This window comes from Hypanus sabinus, chromosome 16 (genome assembly GCF_030144855.1).
Source record: "Hypanus sabinus isolate sHypSab1 chromosome 16, sHypSab1.hap1, whole genome shotgun sequence".
Taxonomy (NCBI): domain Eukaryota; kingdom Metazoa; phylum Chordata; class Chondrichthyes; order Myliobatiformes; family Dasyatidae; genus Hypanus; species Hypanus sabinus.
Window position 1 is genome coordinate 60,976,661 of NC_082721.1, and position 20,584 is coordinate 60,997,244.

Sequence of the window (20,584 nt, forward strand, 5' to 3'; positions counted from 1 at the left end):
TAGATTCATAAGGTAGAATCCGCTTTTACAATCAGCACTAGAGGCTTGACATGTTCCAACGATGTCAATGAAAGTTGACAGTTCTTCAAATTCTTCGATTCTAAGCAAAATTCAACACATCAGAGAACGCCAAGCTTAACTTTCTTAGAATTAACAAATTTGAAATCACTCTATTGCTGCATTATTTTTGAAGAAATGCTTTCGCCGTAGTTCATAATAGTAGCCGAGTAATTTCTTTTGTCAGTGGTAAAATTCTCTTTTCCAAATTCAAAACTGTTTGCGTTTGCAACATAGTCAAAAGCTTGCCACTCTCTGTCGGGAAACCTATTCTCCAAGCGATTACACACATGTTCAAAGAGTAAAACAACAGGCGCAGTGTCGATGTCAGAACTTACAGATGCAAGCACAGCTTTCACTTTGTCACTCTAACAAACGGTATCACCAAGATACTTGACGGTAATTTGATAACTTTTGCTTTTGCATAACATATTTTCAAAATTACATTAATATTGTATAAAAGAACATTCAGCTGCAGGGTAACAAGTGTGCTCAAGAACATTTTAGTTACTGCGTGTCAGGTCTATAGGCTCTGGCTGTCCACTCTATCTATGACTCTCATCTAACATAATGGTTTTCATAAGTTCCAGCACATGCTCTTTCTTAACGTTGACATGTTCCAGCATATCAGGCTGTTTTATGCTGTCCTCTGTCAAATTCCCTTTCACACTCAATAACTTAGCCTCTCACTGGTGAATAGTGCAGCAAAGTGTTCATTATGGAGCTTCGCTACATCCTGGGACTCCAGGCTTGTGTTTCCCCTTTATTCCTGATCTATCCAATCCTCACTCTAGTCACCGGCACCCTCCTGGTCACCAGGTACGTGTAGAACGCATTGTGGTTTCCCGTAAGCCTTCTCGTGTTCTCTTCTAGCTCTCCTTTCTTAAGCATCCTCCTGGCCTTATCTGATCTTCAGTAACACACATAAAATGCTGGAGGGACTCGGCAGGTTCAGCATCTCCTGAGAGGAATGAACCTTTAGAGCCGTGGGTCTTCATCAGGACTGTTCAGTCTGGTGAACTGACAGCAGGCACCTTTCAGACACCTCCTCTTACTTAATTCATTCCACGTCTAACCCTCGCTGAGTATTCTCAAGAATTTCTCTTTTTGATTTAGATTTCCAGCATCTGTTGTCTTTTCTTAAAACTTTCACTTGCAGTTTAACAAAACACCCTTTTCCCCTTCTAGTGGCAACTTTGGAATCCCCCTCCCTTTTCTCTCTTTTATCACCACCCATTCAAGTTCCCCTCTTGCCTCTTCTCTCCCTTCTCTGGTGCCTCTCCTCCTTCCATTTGTCCCATGATCCACTCTCCTCCCCTATCAGATTCTTTCTTCTTCAGACCTTTAGCTTTTCCACCTATTCAACCTCCCTTCGCCCCCCACCCCACCCACCTACCTTGCTCCTTACTCGGTCTCACTTCGTAATCCTTTCCCACTCCCACCTTCTTAATACGGCTTCTGCCCCCTTTCTTTCCTGTCCTGATGAAGGGTTTCAGCCTGAAGCGTCAACGGCTCCATGGACATTGCTTGACCTGCCGAGTTCAGCCAGCATTTTGTGAGTTAGTCAAGATTTGCTTGCGCCGTTTTCTGTCGGGGGACAGGAAATGCGGGCGACACCCTCACCTTTAAGAGGCCGGTCGGAGGCGGGAGTTACCTGTGGAAAGGTGCGCAGGGAAGCAGGAAGTGGCTGCTGGGGATTTCAGCAACTCTGGAAGGCACGGGGAATGTCAGCCTCCGCGGTCTTTATCCTTGATCTTAAAGGCAAGGTAAGTTCTTTCATGGTCACTTCCAGCTGGAATCTCCTAAAATTCCGAGCAAGAGGGAAGGATTTACCTTCCCCGGGCCGGTTAACGAGGTGCAGGTCATCCAGGTCCACGCCTTGCGTTGTCAGGGATCGTTGGTCGATGCTGCATTTCCTGTTTCACTGGGTTTTAGCCCTAGTACTGGAACTTTCACAAGAATGGGAACTTTTCAACTTTCCAAAACTGTTCTTTGCTCTTTCAAGTACAAAGTAATGACATGTTGAAACCTGTGCCAAGGCCTTCGATGCGGATTTCCTTCTGTTCTAAGTATGATGCAAATTAAAGCTGAGCAGAGGAAATCAGTTCAATCTGATTTAATGGCTGCCTTGCATTTGAGGGTTAATTATGACTATGGTGATCTGCCTGTTCTGGTAGCAAAATGGAGGCCCAAGATGCAGATGCTGGAATCTAGAGCAAATAAAACACAAAATTGACTTTGCTGCCTGACCAGCTGAGTTCCCCCAGCAGTTGCACACAAAATTGACTTTCCATTTCCCTGACCAGCTGAGTTCCCCCAGCAGTTGCACACAAAATGCTGGAGGAACTCACCAGGTCAGGCAGCATCTAGGGTTGCAATCAACAAACCAGAAGCAAAAAACGCCACTGGTGGAAAACGAGATTGTGCAGATGTTGAAAACCCAGAGCTGCACAAACTGCTGAAGGCGCTCAGCAGGCCAGGCAGCATGTGAGGAATAAACAGACGTTTTGGGCCGAGACCCTTCATCAGGGTGGGAGAGGAAAGGGGAAGAAGTAGAAGCTGGTAGGTGAAGTGAGAAGCTGGGAGATGGTAAGCGCTTCGAATAAGTAAAGGGATGAAGAAGAAGGAATCTGATAGAGGACCATCAGAGAAAGGGAAGGACGGGAAGCACCAGTGAGAGATGAGGAGAAGGGGTAAGAGGGGAGCTAGAGTTGAAAAAGACAGAAGTGGGAGTGGGGAGAAATCAATGGTGAATGGTCTCAGCCTGAATTGCTGATCGTTTATTCACCTCCATAGATGCTTCCTGAACTCCTGTGTTTCTCCAGCATTCTGTGTGAGATGCTGAAGATTTCTAGCATCTGCAGAATATGTTGTGTTCCTGCAAAGGTTTTATTTTTTTTTCATCTGGCTTTTAGATTTCCTCTGTAGATTTACTCTACAAGTATTGAAGGAGTTAGATTCTTAGGACACCACAGTACAGAAGCAGGCTTTCTAGTTGTCCTGGTCCTCTGTCTAACTTTATCTGTGCACCAGACCATATCCCACCAAAGCCCTTCCATATATGTACCTAGCCAAACTTCTCTTCAATGTTACATTTGAACTTGCATCTCCCAATTTCACTGGCAGCTCATTCTATACTCTCAGCACCCTCTGAGTGAAGAGATTGCTCCTCAGATTCCCCTTAAATATTTCACCTTTCACCCTAAACCTATAGCCCCTACTAGTAGAACCTGAGGGGATAAAGTCTGCAAGTACTGATCCCATCATAATTGTGTATGACATCATAAGATCTCCCCTCATTCTCCAGCGCTCCAGGGGATGAAGTCCTAACCTGTTCAACCTTTCCCTATAACTCAGTCCTCAAGTCCCAGCGACATTCGTGTAAATTTTCTCTGCATTCTTTCAATCTTATTGATATCTTTCCTGCAGGTAAATGACCATAAATGCACACAATACTCCAAATTTGGCCTCACTAATGTCTTCTACAACTTCAACGAAACATCCCAATGCCTGGATTCCTAGCCCTGATTTGTGAATTTCCTTATGCCAAAAGCTTTCTTTACGAATATATCTATGTATATCACCAAGTAGAAGGGGTTGTAAAGGAAGGTATTGGCACATTGTCGGGAATGGATGAGTTTAAATGGTCAGGTTGGATTCATTGGGCCAAAGACATGAGATTCTGCAGATGCTGAAATCTTGAACACACGTAAAACACTGAAGGACCTCAGCAGGTCGGGCAGCTTCTATGGAGGCGAGTGAACAGTCTACAGTTCAGGCCAAGACACCTCATCAGGTTTGGAAAGGAAGATGATAAGAACCAGAATAATGTTGGGGGAGAAGAAGGAACAAAACCTGGAAGGTGATAAGTGAATCCAGGTGATGGAAAATGTAGCTGGGGCAGGGGGTATTATGAGAGAAGCTAAGAGGTGACAGATGGAATATGGAAAGGGCTGAAGAAGGAATCAATCAGGAGAAGACAGTAGACAATGGACAAAGCAAAGGAGGTGGGGAACCAGAGAGAGGAGATGGGCAAGCTGTGAGGCTGGCAGAATGAAAGAGAAAGGGTAAAAAGGCCTTCAAAGTGAGGGAAAACAAAGGGTGAGGGGAGTAGGACAATGGGAGTGGTTGATGGATGTTCAAAAATCGACATTGATGCCATTAGGTTTCAGACTCCCAGGACAATATGAGGGTTTGCTCCCCAACATGCACCTGGCTTCATCATGGCTGTAGAGGAGGCCATGGGCAGACGTGCTGGTGAGGGAATATGAATGGAGTTGAAATGGTAGCCAATGGGAGTTCCTGCATTTTGAAATGTAAAGAAAGATTTCCTTTATTTGTTGCATGTACAGTACTTTGAAATATACCGTGTAAGGTCCTTTTATCATAACTAGTCTGATTGTCCTAAATGGGTGGCAATGGAGTTGAATTCCACTAAGGATCTCTCTATTTCTGCACTTCTTGGATCTGCACTCCCTTGTTGCTTGCCTAGACTAATTGTTAATCCTCTTGTTAGACATACTCTGAGAATATGGGCCCAGTTTAGAAAATTTAATGGTCTTCATGGTTTCTCTATTTCTAGTCCTATCTTGCATAATCACCTTTTCTTACCTTCTCTGCAAGATTCAACATTTTATGATTGGTATAGAATGGGCATTAGGCATTTTGAAGATCTTTTCATTGATAATCATTTCTCAACTTTCCAACAACTTTCTGCGGTTCAATCTACCTAATGCCCACTCCTTTAGATTCCTTTCAAATTAGACATTTCATTAATCCTTTATTCGATTTTTCTGCGATGCCTGAGAAAAACGTTGTGGACCTGTTTCTTTCTATTAATCCATTGGGCAAAGGCTTAATATTTTTTATTCGCGATAAATTACTGACCCTACGGCGTGCCCCCTTTGATAAAATTAGAACGGCTTGGGAGCATGACTTAAATGTTTCTTTATCTGATGCGGTTTGGGACTCAATTCTCAAGTCAGTTAATTCAACCTCTCCTTGTGCTTGCCACTGTCTTTTACACTTTAAGGTTGTTCATAGGGCTCATATGTCCAAATCTAAATTGTCCCGATTTTACCCTCACATTAGTCCTGTTTATGATAAGTGTAAAGGTGTTGAGGCTTCTCTTATCCATATGTACTGGGCCTGTCCTAGTCTAGAGAAGTTTTCTTAACCTTATCCCATATTCTTAATTGCCACTTAGAACCTAATCCTCTGATTGCTCTTTTTGGTACCTTGGGTGAGAGGGATATACATTTGAGTCCAACTAAATGTTGAACATTATCTTTTACTTCTCTTTTGGCTAGACGCTTAATTCTTAGGTGGAGAGATGTTGCCCCACCCCCGCCCCATGCTCAATGGCTTAATGATATTATATCCTGTTTAGACCTTGAAAAAATTTACTACTCACCTCTGAACTCGGACATAAAGTTTCACAAGGTGTGGGGACCTTTTCTCAAATATTTTCATAACTCCTCTTTAGATTGTCTTTTTTTCAATCCCTTACTTTCAGCTTTTTTTCTTTCTTTGGTAGTAGGCATTATTATTCTTTGTTTTTATTTTCATTTACAGTTTTGGGGATTTGAATGCTCTAATTAATATTTTTTACATCTTGCAATGGTTGGCCTGGAGTTTTTTTTCCTGTGGGAGGTGGGTAGGATACTAACTTTACATGATTTTATTTTGGGTGCTCTTTCATCATTGTTTTGAATTATATTATTGTATGTTTATCTTGCACTGTATTAATCTTCATTTTGCTGTTGGGCTTTTGCCATAGTAATTGTAGAAATGCATAAAATATCAATTTTTTTTTAAAAGAAACATACCGTGAAAAACCAACCAACACAGTCCAAGGATGTGCTGGAGGCAGTCTGCAAGTGTTGGTGTGCTTCTGGTGCCAACATAACATGCCTGCACCTCACTAATCCTAACCATAAGTCTTTGGAATGGGGGAGGAAACCTGAGCATCTGGAGGAAAACCACACAGTCACTGGGAAAATGTACATGCTCCTTATAGACAGGGACAGGAATTGAGCACCGATCACTGCCCTTGTAAGGCATAGCACTAACTGCTACACTACCATGCCACTTATGTTCTGCTTGAAAATAAGGCAGAAAAGAGTTTGATAGATCAGGGACTGAAGGCAGGTGGGAACTCAGTGAGGAGGGGTAGAGGACTGGGCAGACCATCCATGATCACGTTGAGTTCTGGGGCAGGTTTGAAGGGCTGGGAGATTGTTTCCTACTCCTGTCTTTCTGTGCTCTTTGAGCATTTGATGCCTTTGGACCTGTATTCACTGGAGTTTAGAAGAATGAAGGGGGTGGGGTGAATCTCATTGAAATCTCCCAAATATTGACAAAGTAGACATGTCGAGGCTGCTTCCAATAGTGGATGAGTTTAGGACCAGAGGACACGGCCTCAAAATTGAAGGACATCTCTTTAGAACAGAGATAAGGAGGAATTTCCTTAAGCAGAGGGTAGTGAGTCTGTGGAAATCATTGCCACAACTGGCTGTGAAGACCAGCTCATGGGTGTATTTAAAGCAGGTTTATAGATTTTTGATTAGTAAGGATATTTTAATTATTTGAGAGATACAGCACAGTAACAGGCCCTTCCGACCCACAAGCCCACGTGATCCATTAATTTCCTAACCCAAATGTCTTTGGAAAGCAGAAGGAAACTAGAGCACCCAGAGATGGGGAGGGTGGTTAAGAAGGCCTATGGGATGCTAGGCTTCATTAACAGGGGGACTGAGTTCAAGAGTAGAGAAGTCATGTTGCAACTCTACAAATCTCTGGTGAAACCGCACTTAGAGTATTGTGTTCAGTTCTGGTCACCTCATTATAGGAAGGATGTGTAAGCTATGGAGAGGGTGCAGAGGAGATTTACCAGGATTTTGCCTGGATTGGAGAACAAGTCATATGAAGCAAGGTTAGCAGAGCTGGGACTTTTCTCTTTGGAGCGTAGAAGAATGAGAGGGGACTTGTTAGAGGTCTACAAGATTATGAGAGGCATAGATAGGGTGGATAGTCAGTACCTGTTTCCCAGGGCACCAATAGCAAACACCAGAGTGCATATGTACAAAATTAAGGGAGGGAAGTTCAGGGGAGACATCAGGGGTAAGTTTTTTACACAGAGGGTTATGAGTGCCTGGAATGACTTGCCAGGGATGGTGGTGTTACCATACCATAAAAACATTAGGGGTATTTAAGAGCCTCGTGGACAGGCACATGGATAAAAGTAAAATGGAGGGTTATGGGGTAGTGTGGGTTTAGTACTTTTTTTTAAGGATTATATGGGTCGGCACAACATGGAGGGCTGAAGGGCCTGTACTGTGCTGTAGTGTTCTATAGAGCAGGAGAATGGGTTGAGGCGGACAGTAAATCAAATGGCAGAGCTGACTCGATGGGCTGTTTGGCCTAATTCTGATCCTATGACTTTTTGTCTCGTTTATGTGTGACTACTGAAACCACAGGTAAATTGTATAAGGGATTTGGATTCATTGGACTGTCATAAGATTGCTCAAAGAAAACTGACGTCTATTTTGTCATATGTTGAAGCATTTCATAGAACATGACAAGACATAAAAGGCCAAAAAAAGAGCTGCTGGAAGAACTCCATGGGTAAGGCTGCATCCGTGAAGGCAGAGGGGTGGTTGACGTTTTGGGCTGAGATCTTGTGTCAGTGTAAGCAATTTGCAATGAAACAGATTGAAGGATGTGAATCAAGTCGTGCAGAGTCTGGACCTGAATCCTCAATCATCCCTCTGCCTCCACGGACGCTGTACGGCTTTCTGAGTGCCTCCAGTAGTTTGTTTTTTGCTCCAGATTCTAGTAAAGGCAGCGGGCTCTTCATTTTCCTGCCACATCCTCAAGACTTGCAGGTTGGTAGGTTAATTTGCAATTGCAAATTTCACTTATTGTGTAGGCGAGTGGTAGAATCTGGTGGAAGTGGATTAGACAGCACGGTAGCGTAGTGGCTAGCGTAACACTTTACAATCCCATCAAACAGGGTTCAATTCCCACCACTGTCCATAAGGAATTTGTATGTTCCCTCTTTGACCATGTGGGTTTCCTCCGGGTGCTCTGGTTTCCTCCCACATTCCAAAAGATATGCATTAGGATTAGCGAGTTGTGGGCATGCCACGTTGGCACCAGAAGTGTGCCAATACTTGCAGGCTGCCCCCAGCACATGCTTGGACTATGTTGGTTGTTGAGACAGATGATGCATTTCACTCTATGTTTTGATGTACTTGTGGCAAAGCTAATTTTTGAAGAACATGGGGAGAATGCTTTAATTTTGGAGGTTAAGCTTCAAGGCAGAGTACAAGTTTAATGGCAGGATCCTTAGCAGTGTGAGGAACATAAGGATCTTGGGATCCCTGTTAATCATTCAAAGATGCAGTGCAAGTTAATTCAGTGGCTAAGAATGCATATGGTGTGTTGCCCTTCATTAGTCAGGGGACTGAATTCAAGAGCAGTGAGATAATGTTGCAGCTCTATAAAACTGATTAGACCACACTTGAAATATTGTGTTCCGTTCTGGTTATCTCATTATAGGAAGGATGTGGAAGTATTAGAGAGGGTCTGGAACAGATTTATCAGAACTAGAAAGCATGTCTTATAAGCAGAGGGAGTGCGAATTCAGGATTTTCTCTTTGAAGCAAAGGAGGGTGAGAAGTGACTTGTTAGAGGTGTAAAAGAGTATGGGAAGCAGAAATAGAGTGGACTTTTCCCCCAGAGCTGAAATGACTAATAAAAGGGGGCATCATTTTAAGGTAATCAGAAGAAAGTGAGGATGTCAGATGTAAGTTTTTTACGTAGAGTGGTAGGTGACAGGGGTAATGGTAGAGGCATATACATTAGGGCCATTTAAGAGAGTCCTGTATAGGCACATGGATGAAATAAAAATGGAGGGCTGTGTGGGTGGGAAGTGTTAAATTGATTATGGAGTAGAGTAGATTAAAAGTTGGGTACAACATTGTGTGGGGAAGAGCTATACCGTTCTCTGTTATAATAAAAATGAATTCATCTAGGATTTCTGGAGGGGAATAACCAGTCAACATTTTGGTCCGAGACCTTTTATCAGGACTGGAAAGAAAGGGGCAGAAGCTGCCTGAAGTGCTGAGTTCCACTGGCATTTTGTCCGCATTGCTCCAGTTTTCCAACGTCTGCACTTGTGTAGGTTTTGTGTAAGTGGTTGTTTGATCTTTGGTACAGGCTCAGTGGGCGGAAGGGCCTAAGACTATGCTGTATGTCTCTGTGACTCTGTGGAACACACTTATGCCCTTTGAACCTTGAAGAATTTTTGCAGATGCAGAGTTTTGAGGTGAATAATCCAAGTTCCATGAGAATTTGAAAGGTCAAAAGAAACTGCTGCGAGTTTAATTTGCAACCAGGTAACAGTCAATGTCTTGCAGCAAAAATTAATCTCTGGGTTTAGCTGAAGTTCCAGGACTCAGAGAAGTGAAGAGTTCAAGTTTTAAAGGAAATGTGTATTGTCACTAAAATCCAATTTGCTTTACTTCTAAAAACACAACTAGTTTTACCTGAATGGCCAATTTGCATGTCACAACCCCTCACAAGCAGCAGTGATATTGCTGGTCATTGGTGTTTTTCGTGTTGGTTTAAATGACAAATATTGGACAGGGTGCTGGGGAGAACTTCCACACTCTCCTCTAAAATAAGGCAAATGAGGATGGCACCCTTCCCCCCCCCCCCATGCATTGTCACTTTATGCTTGCACTCCACACCTCGTACCTACACCGACACAACCACTGTCCTACTGTGTTGCCATATTCCCTGCTGCTGCCTGAAGAGTTACTCTTGCCAAGAGTCACTTTCTCATTTCCTATCGGTTCAGGTATCCCTGCGGCTAGTGTCACTTTGTACGATCCATCTACGTACTGTCTAGAAGCTAATCTTATGCATATTCTTAAGATTATGCCACAATCAACAGTTATTTCCACATTGTGTTTTATAGGATTGCTTTTATTTATATTTATTGTGTTCTTTATCTTCTTGTGTGTTTTTTTTATATGCTGTATTGGACCCGGAGTAACAATCATTATGTTCTCCTTTACACTTGTGTACTGAAGAACGACAATAAGTAATTTTAAGTCTTGAATGGAGGGTGGCAAACACTAGTATCTGTGTCTTTTAACCTCCTGTTACAGCTCCTAATATGTCGGAATTACAAAGGCGATGTGGACATGTCGGAGATCGAGCACTTCATCCCCATTCTAACACAGAAGGAAGATGAAGGAACTCTCTCCCCGCTAGTAGCTCATGGCAAAGTTCACTTCTTGTGGATTAAACACCGAAACCTGTACCGTATCCTTTCTGTGTGACAGATTGCATTGCAGTGTCTCCACCCAGTGGGTAAAAATGATGATTCACAAAGCCTTGGAGTTCTGATCAAACAGGCTGTTCAAACCCACACCACAAAGTTCACTGCAGATGCTGTGGTCAAATCAAGACGTACAAAAAAGCTGGATGAACTCAGCAGGTCGGGCAGCATCCGTTGAAAGAAGCAGTCAACGTTTCAGGCCAAAACCCTTCATCAGGCCTAAAGAAGGAGGGGGCAGGGACCCTATAAAGAAGGTGGGGAGAGGGTGGAAAACCAATCAGAGGAAAGATCAAGGGGTGGGGGAGGAGAAGCAGGGAGGGGATAGGCAGGAGAGGAAGAAAGAATCTAAGGGGAAAGCACTATGGGTGGAAGAAGAAGGCAGAGGTGATAGAAAGCTAGAAGAGGAGATAGAGTGAAGGTGGGATGGGGGAAAGAAGAGGGAGGGAATTTCTGGAAGTTGGAGAATTCGATGTTCATACCAAGGGGCTGGAGACTACCCAGATGGTATATGAGATGTTGTTCCTCCAACCGAAGTTTGGCCTCATCATGGCAGTAGAGGAGGCCATCATATCCCCAGAGATGGAGACTGAGAGATCGAGAAAGGGGAGAGAAGTGTCCGAGATGGACCAAGTGAATTTGAGGGCTGGGTGAAAGTTAGAGGCAAAGTCGATGAAATTGACTGCACCTCCTCTCTCACCACCATTCAGGGCCCCAAACAGTCCTTCCAGGTGAGGCAACACTTCACTTGTGAGTCTGTTGGGGTCATCTATTGCATCCGGTGCTCCCGGTGCGGCCTCCTCTACATCGGCGAGACCTGACACAGATTGGGGGACCGCTTCGTCGAGCACCTACACTCAGTCCGCCACAACAGACAGGATCTCCCGGTTGCCACTCACTTCAACTCTGCTTTATATTCCCATTCGGATATGTCCATACATGGCCTCCTCTACTGCCATGATGAGGCCAAACTCAGGTTGGAGGAGCAACACCTCATATACCATCTGGGTAGTCTCCAGCCCCTTGGTATGAACATCAAATTGTCCAACTTCCGGTAATTCCCTCCCTCTCACTTCCCGCATCCCACCTTCACCCTGTCTCCTCTTCTGGCTGCCTATCACCTCTCATGACTCTGCCTTCTTCTACTACCCATAGTGCTTTCCCCTTAGATTCTTTCTTCCTCTCCTGCCTATCCCCTCTCTGCTTTCCCTCCCCCACCCCTCGATTTTTCCTCTGATTGGTTTTCCACCCTCCCCGCACCTTCTTTATAGGGTCCCTGCCCCCTCCTTCTTTAGGCCTGATGAAGGGTTTTGGCCTGAAACGTTGACTGCTTCTTTCAACGGATGCTGCCCGACCTGCTGAGTTCATCCAGCTTTTTTGTACGTCTCAAACCCACACCTTAACCTCAGATGAGTCTGGTATTGGGCATACTGAATGAGATTTCACTTTCAACTTTTGTCATTTACGCTACTCAGTTGACTGAGAGGTTGGTATCCTGATTTCTTCCCACTACTTACATTCAGGAACTAGAAGGCATCAGTTTAATGTGATGGGGAGAGATTTAATAGGAACCTGAGGGGCAACTTTTTCACCCAGACAGCAGTCGGTATATGGAATGAGGTGCCCGAAGAAGGGGCTGAGGCAGGTATATGATCAACATTCGAAAGGTGCTTGGACAGGTACGTGGATAGGAAGGGTTTAGAGGGATATGGGCCAAATGCAGGCAAACGTAGTGACCTCATTTGTTGGTGAGTCCTGGGGTCGATACCAAAAATCAAAGCCCAGAGGTTGTCTGTAAAACCACTGGGGAACTAGAGGCCCAGTGCCTGTGAATCCATGAGTCCGCGGGAGGCTGAGGGTTGGAGGACTGTACGTGAGCTTGAGTGGGTGGGTGGGAGGGAGGAAAGAGGCTTGTTTTGCTCCATGTTAACTCTTTGCTTAATGAATCTAATTTATCCTTTAAGGACAACCATTTCTCTCTCTCTCTCTGAGTTCACTCAGTGGTAAAGCTTTCTGATGGCATTAAGAACATAGAACAGTTCAGCATTGTGTGGTGCTTCAGGCCACAATGTCCTGCCAACCAACATAAACCTACTCCACAACCTTTCCTTCCTACAGAGAGAGAGATTTGTATTCTTGCTGGTGGGTCACAAGTTATTCAGCTAAACAGGCTCAACAGGTTGGTATTTTGTTCATTAGGCTAAGGAGAATGGTTATCTCCAAATTTTAGAATGACACACAAAATGCTGGAGAAACTCAGCAGGTCAGACTCTTTCTCTGTGATCTCTCCAGATTTTATTACAGGTTTTGATGATCTGCAGGGTCTGTTCCTCCATATCTTGTAGTTCCAACATGGGTACTTGCCACCTCCCCCTGCCCTTATTCAACTCCCTCTGTTCCCTCTCCCTCCAGGTAGGTCAGCTCTGATGAACGAGCCCTCCACACTGTGTCTCAGCCAACACTACTGAGGCTGGCTCTTTCAGATTAGAGGTTCATGCACTTACCACATGTACGTTGAAATGTGTCATTTGTGTTAACCACAGCTGGGGGCATTTTGAGAGTTGTCAGCACACATTCTGGCACCAACACAGCAACTCAATAAAACACAGCATGCCCTCCATTTTCAGCCAAACAACACAAGCAGCAACAAACAAATGACAATAGACAAACAAGCACCTTTTCTCCATCCCACCCAACCACACACATGGAGCATAGAACAGCACATCGGCAGTAGCGTAGCAGTTAGCACAACACTTTTCAGTACAGGCAACCCAGGTTCAATTCCTGCTGCTGCCTGTAAGGAGTTTGTACTTTCTCCCTGAGACCATGCCCGTTTCCTCTGGTGCTCTGGTTTCCTCCCACAGTCTATAGACATACTAGTTAGCAGGCTAATTGGTCATTGTAAATGGTGGATTAAATTGGGCATTGCTGGGAGACGTGACGGGCCAGAAGGATTAACTCTGGACTTTACTCTTTTCCCTCCTACATAGCCCTCCATTTTTCTATCATCCATCTGTTGATCTATGAGTTTCTTAAATGCCCCAATGTATCGGCTTCTATTACCACCCCGGCAGGATATTCAACCTGCATTTACCACTCTCTATGTAAAGAATTTTACTCTGACATACCCCTCTCTTTCCTTCAATTTTTTTTAAGCTTAGCTCTATTTGTCACATGTACATCAAAACAGACTGAAATACATAACTCACATCAAATCAGCAAAGATTGCTACATCTTGCTACAAAGAGGTGCTACATTTTGGTAGGAATAATCCAAATAGGACATACATGGTAAATGGTAGGGCATTGAAGAATGCAATGCATCAGTGATCTAGGAATAATGGTGCATAGTTCCCTGAAGGTGGAATCTCATGTGGATAGGGTGGTGAAGAAAGCTTTTGGTATGTTGGCCTTTATAAATGAGAGCATTGAGTATAGGAGTTGGGATGTAATGTTAAAGTTGTACAAGGCAATGGTAAGGCTGAATTTGGAGTATTGTGTACAGTTCTGGTCACCAAATTATAGGAAAGATGTCAACAAAATAGAGAGAGTACAGAGAAGATTTACTAGAATGTTACCTGGGTTTCAGCACCTAAGTTGCAGAGAAAGATTGAACAAGTTAGAGGATATAAAGAATAACAAGTTATTCTTTGGAGCGTAGAAGGTTGAGGGGGGATTTGATAGAAGTATTTAAAATGATGAGGGGGATAGATAGAGTTGACGTGGATAGGCTTTTTCTATTGAGAGTAGGGGAGATTCAAACAAGAGGACATGAGTTGAGACTTGGGGGACAAAAGTTTAAGGGTAACATGAGGAGGAATTTCTTTACTCAGAGAGTGGTAGTTGTGTGGAATGAGCTTCCAGTAGAAGTGGTAGAGGCATGTTTGGTATTATCATTTAAACCAAAATTGGATAGGTATATGGACAGGAAAGGAATGGAGGGTTATGGGCTGAGTGTGGGCCAGTGGGATTAGCTGAGAATAAGCATTCGGCACGGACTAGAAGGGCAGAGATGGTCTGTTTCCGTCCAAAATTGTCGCTGTGCTTCTGATGCCTACATAGCATGCCCACAATTTACAAATGTGAACTCGTACGACTTGGGATATGGAGGAAACTGGAAAACCTCGAGGAAATCCACACCATTACAGGGACAATGTACAGAGAGCGGCGGAATTGGACACTGATCGCTGGAACTTGAAAACATTATGCTAAGTGATTTGCCATGTATGGATACCATGGTCCAAAGTAATGGTGAGATTCAGATTTATTTGTCTCAGTAATTGTATCAAAATATACACTAATATGTGTCATTTTGTTTTGACAAACAACACAGCCCTAAGGATGTGCTAGAGACAGCCCACAGGTATTGCCACTTGTCCCGGCACCAACATAATGTGCCCACAGAGCTCGGCAGAGCCACACAGAAAACAATGAGCAACAAAACACCAGAAGGAAAACAAACTCCTTTCCTCCCTCGCACATACACAGTCCGTGAACCCCAAGACAGGTTGTCTTCTTGGACCATCAGCTTCCAGCAGACTCAGAAACGCAGACAGTGAACCTTCGACTACCCCAGTGGACTCGGACAGCAGACAGTGAACCTTCGACTACCCCAGTGGACTCGGACAGTAGACAGTGAACCTTCGACTACCCCAGTGGACTCGGACTGCAGACAGTGAACCTTCGACTACCCCAGTGGACTCAGACAGCAGACAGTGAACATTCGACTACCCCAGTGGACTCGGACAGTAGACAGTGAACCTTCGACTACCCCAGTGGACTCGGACAGTAGACAGTGAACCTTCGACTACCCCAGTGGACTCGGACAGTAGACAGTGAACCTTCGACTACCCCAGTGGACTCGGACAGTAGACAGTGAACCTTCGACTACCCCAGTGGACTCTGACAGCAGACAGTGAACCTGCGACTACCCCAGTGGATTCGGACAGTAGACAGTGAACCTTCGACTACCCCGGTGGACTGGGAGAGCAGACAGTGAACCTTCGACTACCCCAGTGGACTCGGACAGTAGACAGTGAACCTTCGACTACCCCGGTGGACTCGGACAGCAGACAGTGAACCTTCGACGACCCCGGTGGACTCGGACAGCAGACAGTGAACCTTCGACTACCCCAGTGGACTCAGACAGCAGACAGTGAACCTTCGACGACCCCAGTGGACTCAGACAGCAGACAGTGAACCTTCAATGACCCCAGTGGACTCTGACAGTAGACAGTGAACCTTCGACTACCCCGGTGGACTCGGACAGCAGACAGTGAGCCTTCGACTACCCCAGTGGACTCTGACAGCAGACAGTGAACCTTCGACGACCCCGGTGGACTCGGACAGCAGACAGTGAACCTTCGACTACCCCGGTGGACTCGGACAGCAGACAGTGAACCTTCGACTACCCCGGTGAGCTCGGACAGTAGACAGTTAACGGACTACCCCAGTGGACTCAGACAGCAGACAGTGAACCTTCGACGACCCCAGTGGGCTCGGACAGCAGACAGTGAACCTTCGACTACCCCAGTGGACTCTGACAGTAGACAGTGAACCTTCGACTACCCCAGTGGACTCTGACAGTAGACAGTGAACCTTCGACTACCCCGGTGGACTCGGACAGCAGACAGTGAGCCTTCGACTACCCCAGTGGACTCGGACAGTAGACAGTGAACCTTCGACTACCCCAGTGGACTCGGACAGTGGACAGTGAACCTTCGACTACCCCAGTGGACTCGGACAGTAGACAGTGAACCTTCGACTACCCCAGTGGGCTCGGACAGTAGACAGTGAACCTTCGACTACCCCAGTGGACTCAGACAGCAGACAGTGAACATTCGACTACCCCAGTGAGCTCGGACAGCAGACAGTGAACCTTCGACTACCCCAGTGAGCTCGGACAGCAGACAGTGAACCTTCGACTACCCCAGTGGACTCGGACAGCAGACAGTGAACCTTCGACGACCCCGGTGGACTCGGACAGCAGACAGTGAACCTTCGACTACCCCAGTGGACTCAGACAGCAGACAGTGAACATTCGACTACCCCAGTGAGCTCGGACAGCAGACAGTGAACCTTCGACTACCCCAGTGGACTCAGACAGCAGACAGTGAACATTCGACTACCCCAGTGGACTCTGACAGCAGACAGTGAACCTTCGACTACCCCAGTGGACTCTGACAGCAGACAGTGAACCTTCGTCGACCCCGGTGGACTGGGAGAGCAGACAGTGAACCTTCGACTACCCCGGTGGACTCGGACAGCAGACAGTGAACCTTCGACTACCCCGGTGGACTGGGAGAGCAGACAGTGAACCTTCGACTACCCCGGTGGACTCGGACAGCAGACAGTGAACCTTCGACTACCCCAGTGGACTCGGACAGCAGACAGTGAACCTTCGACTACCCCGGTGAGCTCGGACAGTAGACAGTTAACGGACTACCGCAGTGGACTCGGACTGCAGACAGTGAACCTTCGACGACACCAGTGGACTCGGACAGCAGGCAGTGAACCTTCGACGACACCAGTGGACTCTGACAGCAGACAGTGAACCTTTGACTACCCCAGTGGACTCGGACAGCAGACAGTGAACCTTCAATGACCCCAGTGGACTCTGACAGCAGACAGTGAACCTTCGACTACCCCAGTGGGCTCGGACAGTAGACAGTGAACATTCGACTACCCCAGTGGACTCTGACAGCAGACAGTGAACCTTCGACTACCCCAGTGGGCTCGGACAGTAGACAGTGAACCTTCGACTACCCCAGTGGACTCTGACAGTAGACAGTGAACCTTCGACTACCCCAGTGGACTCGGACAGCAGACAGTGAACCTTTGACGACCCCAGTGGACTCGGACAGCAGACAGTGAACCTTCAATGACCCCAGTGGACTCTGACAGCAGACAGTGAACCGACTACCCCAGTGGACTCTGACAGCAGACAGTGAACCTTTGACTACCCCAGTGGGCTCGGACAGTAGACAGTGAACCTTCGACTACCCAGTGGACTCGGACAGCAGACAGTGAACCTTCGACTACCCCAGTGGACTCGGACAGTAGACAGTGAACCTTCGACTACCCCAGTGAGCTCGGACAGCAGACAGTGAACCTTCGACTACCCCGGTGAGCTCGGACAGTAGACAGTTAACGGACTACCCCAGTGGACTCAGACAGCAGACAGTGAACCTTCGACGACCCCAGTGGGCTCGGACAGCAGACAGTGAACCTTCGACTACCCCAGTGGACTCTGACAGTAGACAGTGAACCTTCGACTACCCCAGTGGACTCTGACAGTAGACAGTGAACCTTCGACTACCCCGGTGGACTCGGACAGCAGACAGTGAGCCTTCGACTACCCCAGTGGACTCGGACAGTAGACAGTGAACCTTCGACTACCCCAGTGGACTCGGACAGTGGACAGTGAACCTTCGACTACCCCAGTGGACTCGGACAGTAGACAGTGAACCTTCGACTACCCCAGTGGGCTCGGACAGTAGACAGTGAACCTTCGACGACCCCAGTGGACTCTGACAGTAGACAGTGAACCTTCGACTACCCCAGTGGACTCGGACAGCAGACAGTGAACCTTCGACTACCCCGGTGGACTCGGACAGTAGACAGTGAACCTTCGACTACCCCAGTGGACTCGGACAGTAGACAGTGAACCTTCGACGACCCCAGTGGACTCGGACAGCAGACAGTGAACCTTCGACTACCCCAGTGAGCTCGGACAGCAGACAGTGAACCTTCGACTACCTCAGTGGACTCAGACAGCAGACAGTGAACCTTCGACTACCCCAGTGAGCTCGGACAGCAGACAGTGAACCTTCGACTACCCCAGTGGACTCGGACAGCAGACAGTGAACCTTCGACTACCCCAGTGAGCTCGGACAGCAGACAGTGAACCTTCGACTACCCCAGTGGGCTCGGACAGTAGACAGTGAACCTTCGACGACCCCAGTGGACTCTGACAGTAGACAGTGAACCTTCGACTACCCCAGTGGACTCGGACAGCAGACAGTGAACCTTCGACTACCCCGGTGGACTCGGACAGTAGACAGTGAACCTTCGACTACCCCGGCGGACTCGGACAGTAGACAGTGAACCTTCGACAACCCCAGTGGACTCGGACAGCAGACAGTGAACCTTCGACTACCCCAGTGAGCTCGGACAGCAGACAGTGAACCTTCGACTACCCCAGTGGACTCAGACAGCAGACAGTGAACATTCGACTACCCCAGTGAGCTCGGACAGCAGACAGTGAACCTTCGACTACCCCAGTGAGCTCGGACAGCAGACAGTGAACCTTCGACTACCCCAGTGGACTCGGACAGCAGACAGTGAACCTTCGACTACCCCAGTGAGCTCGGACAGCAGACAGTGAACCTTCGACTACCCCAGTGAGCTCGGACAGCAGACAGTGAACCTTCGACTACCCCAGTGGACTCGGACAGCAGACAGTGAACCTTCGACTACCCCAGTGGACTCGGACAGCAGACAGTGAACCTTCGACTACCCCAGTGAGCTCGGACAGCAGACAGTGAACCTTCGACGACCCCAGTGGACTCGGACAGCAGACAGTGAACCTTCGACGACCCCAGTGGACTCGGACAGCAGACAGTGAACCTTCGACGACCCCGGTGGACTCGGACAGCAGACAGTGAACCTTCGACTACCCCAGTGGACTCAGACAGCAGACAGTGAACATTCGACTACCCCAGTGAGCTCGGACAGCAGACAGTGAACCTTCGACTACCCCAGTGGACTCAGACAGCAGACAGTGAACATTCGACTACCCCAGTGGACTCTGACAGCAGACAGTGAACCTTCGACTACCCCAGTGGACTCTGACAGCAGACAGTGAACCTTCGTCTACCCCGGTGGACTGGGAGAGCAGACAGTGAACCTTCGACTACCCCGGTGGACTCGGACAGCAGACAGTGAACCTTCGACTACCCCAGTGGACTCGGACAGCAGACAGTGAACCTTCGACTACCCCGGTGAGCTCGGACAGTAGACAGTTAACGGACTACCGCAGTGGACTCGGACTGCAGACAGTGAACCTTCGACGACACCAGTGGACTCGGACAGCAGGCAGTGAACCTTCGACGACACCAGTGGACTCTGACAGCAGACAGTGAACCTTTGACTACCCCAGTGGACTCGGACAGCAGACAGTGAACCTTCGACGACCCCAGTGGACTCGGACAGCAGACAGTGAACCTTCAATGACCCCAGTGGACTCTGACAGCAGACAGTGAACCTTCGACTACCCCAGTGGGCTCGGACAGTAGACAGTGAACCTTCGACTACCCCAGTGGACTCTGACAGCAGACAGTGAACCTTCGACTACCCCAGTGGGCTCGGACAGTAGACAGTGAACCTTCGACTACCCCAGTGGACTCTGACAGTAGACAGTGAACCTTCGACTACCCCAGTGGACTCGGACAGCAGACAGTGAACCTTTGACGACCCCAGTGGACTCGGACAGCAGACAGTGAACCTTCAATGACCCCAGTGGACTCTGACAGCAGACAGTGAACCTTCGACTACCCCAGTGGACTCTGACAGCAGACAGTGAACCTTTGACTACCGCAGTGGGCTCGGACAGTAGACAGTGAACCTTCGACTACCCAGTGGACTCGGACAGCAGACAGTGAACCTTCGACTACCCCAGTGGACTCGGACAGTAGACAGTGAACCTTCGACTACCCCAGTGAGCTCGGACAGCAGACAGTGAACCTTCGACTACCCCGGTGAGCTCGGACAGTAGACAGTTAACGGACTACCCCAGTGGACTCAGACAGCAGACAGTGAACCTTCGACGACCCCAGTGGGCTCGGACAGCAGACAGTGAACCTTCGACTACCCCAGTGGACTCTGACAGTAGACAGTGAACCTTCGACTACCCCAGTGGACTCTGACAGTAGTCAGTGAACCTTCGACTACCCCGGTGGACTCGGACAGCAGACAGTGAGCCTTCGACTACCCCAGTGGACTCGGACAGTAGACAGTGAACCTTCGACTACCCCAGTGGACTCGGACAGTGGACAGTGAACCTTCGACTACCCCAGTGGACTCGGACAGTAGACAGTGAACCTTCGACTACCCCAGTGGGCTCGGACAGTAGACAGTGAACCTTCGACGACCCCAGTGGACTCTGACAGTAGACAGTGAA

At 47.4% G+C, this 20,584-nt stretch overlaps 1 protein-coding gene across 1 annotated transcript in view; it reads left to right on the forward strand.

The window, feature by feature from the left end:
* Nucleotides 1-1,482: 1,482 nt before the first annotated feature.
* The window catches only part of LOC132406353 (AP-1 complex subunit mu-2), a 60,132-nt gene continuing 41,030 nt past the window's right edge, over nucleotides 1,483-20,584 (forward strand). Inside the window, exons 1-2 of the mRNA XM_059991901.1 lie at nucleotides 1,483-1,823; nucleotides 10,236-10,392. Coding sequence (XP_059847884.1) covers nucleotides 1,662-1,823; nucleotides 10,236-10,392 — 319 coding nt within the window. The 5' untranslated portion in view covers nucleotides 1,483-1,661. The remainder of the gene's footprint in view (nucleotides 1,824-10,235; nucleotides 10,393-20,584) is intronic.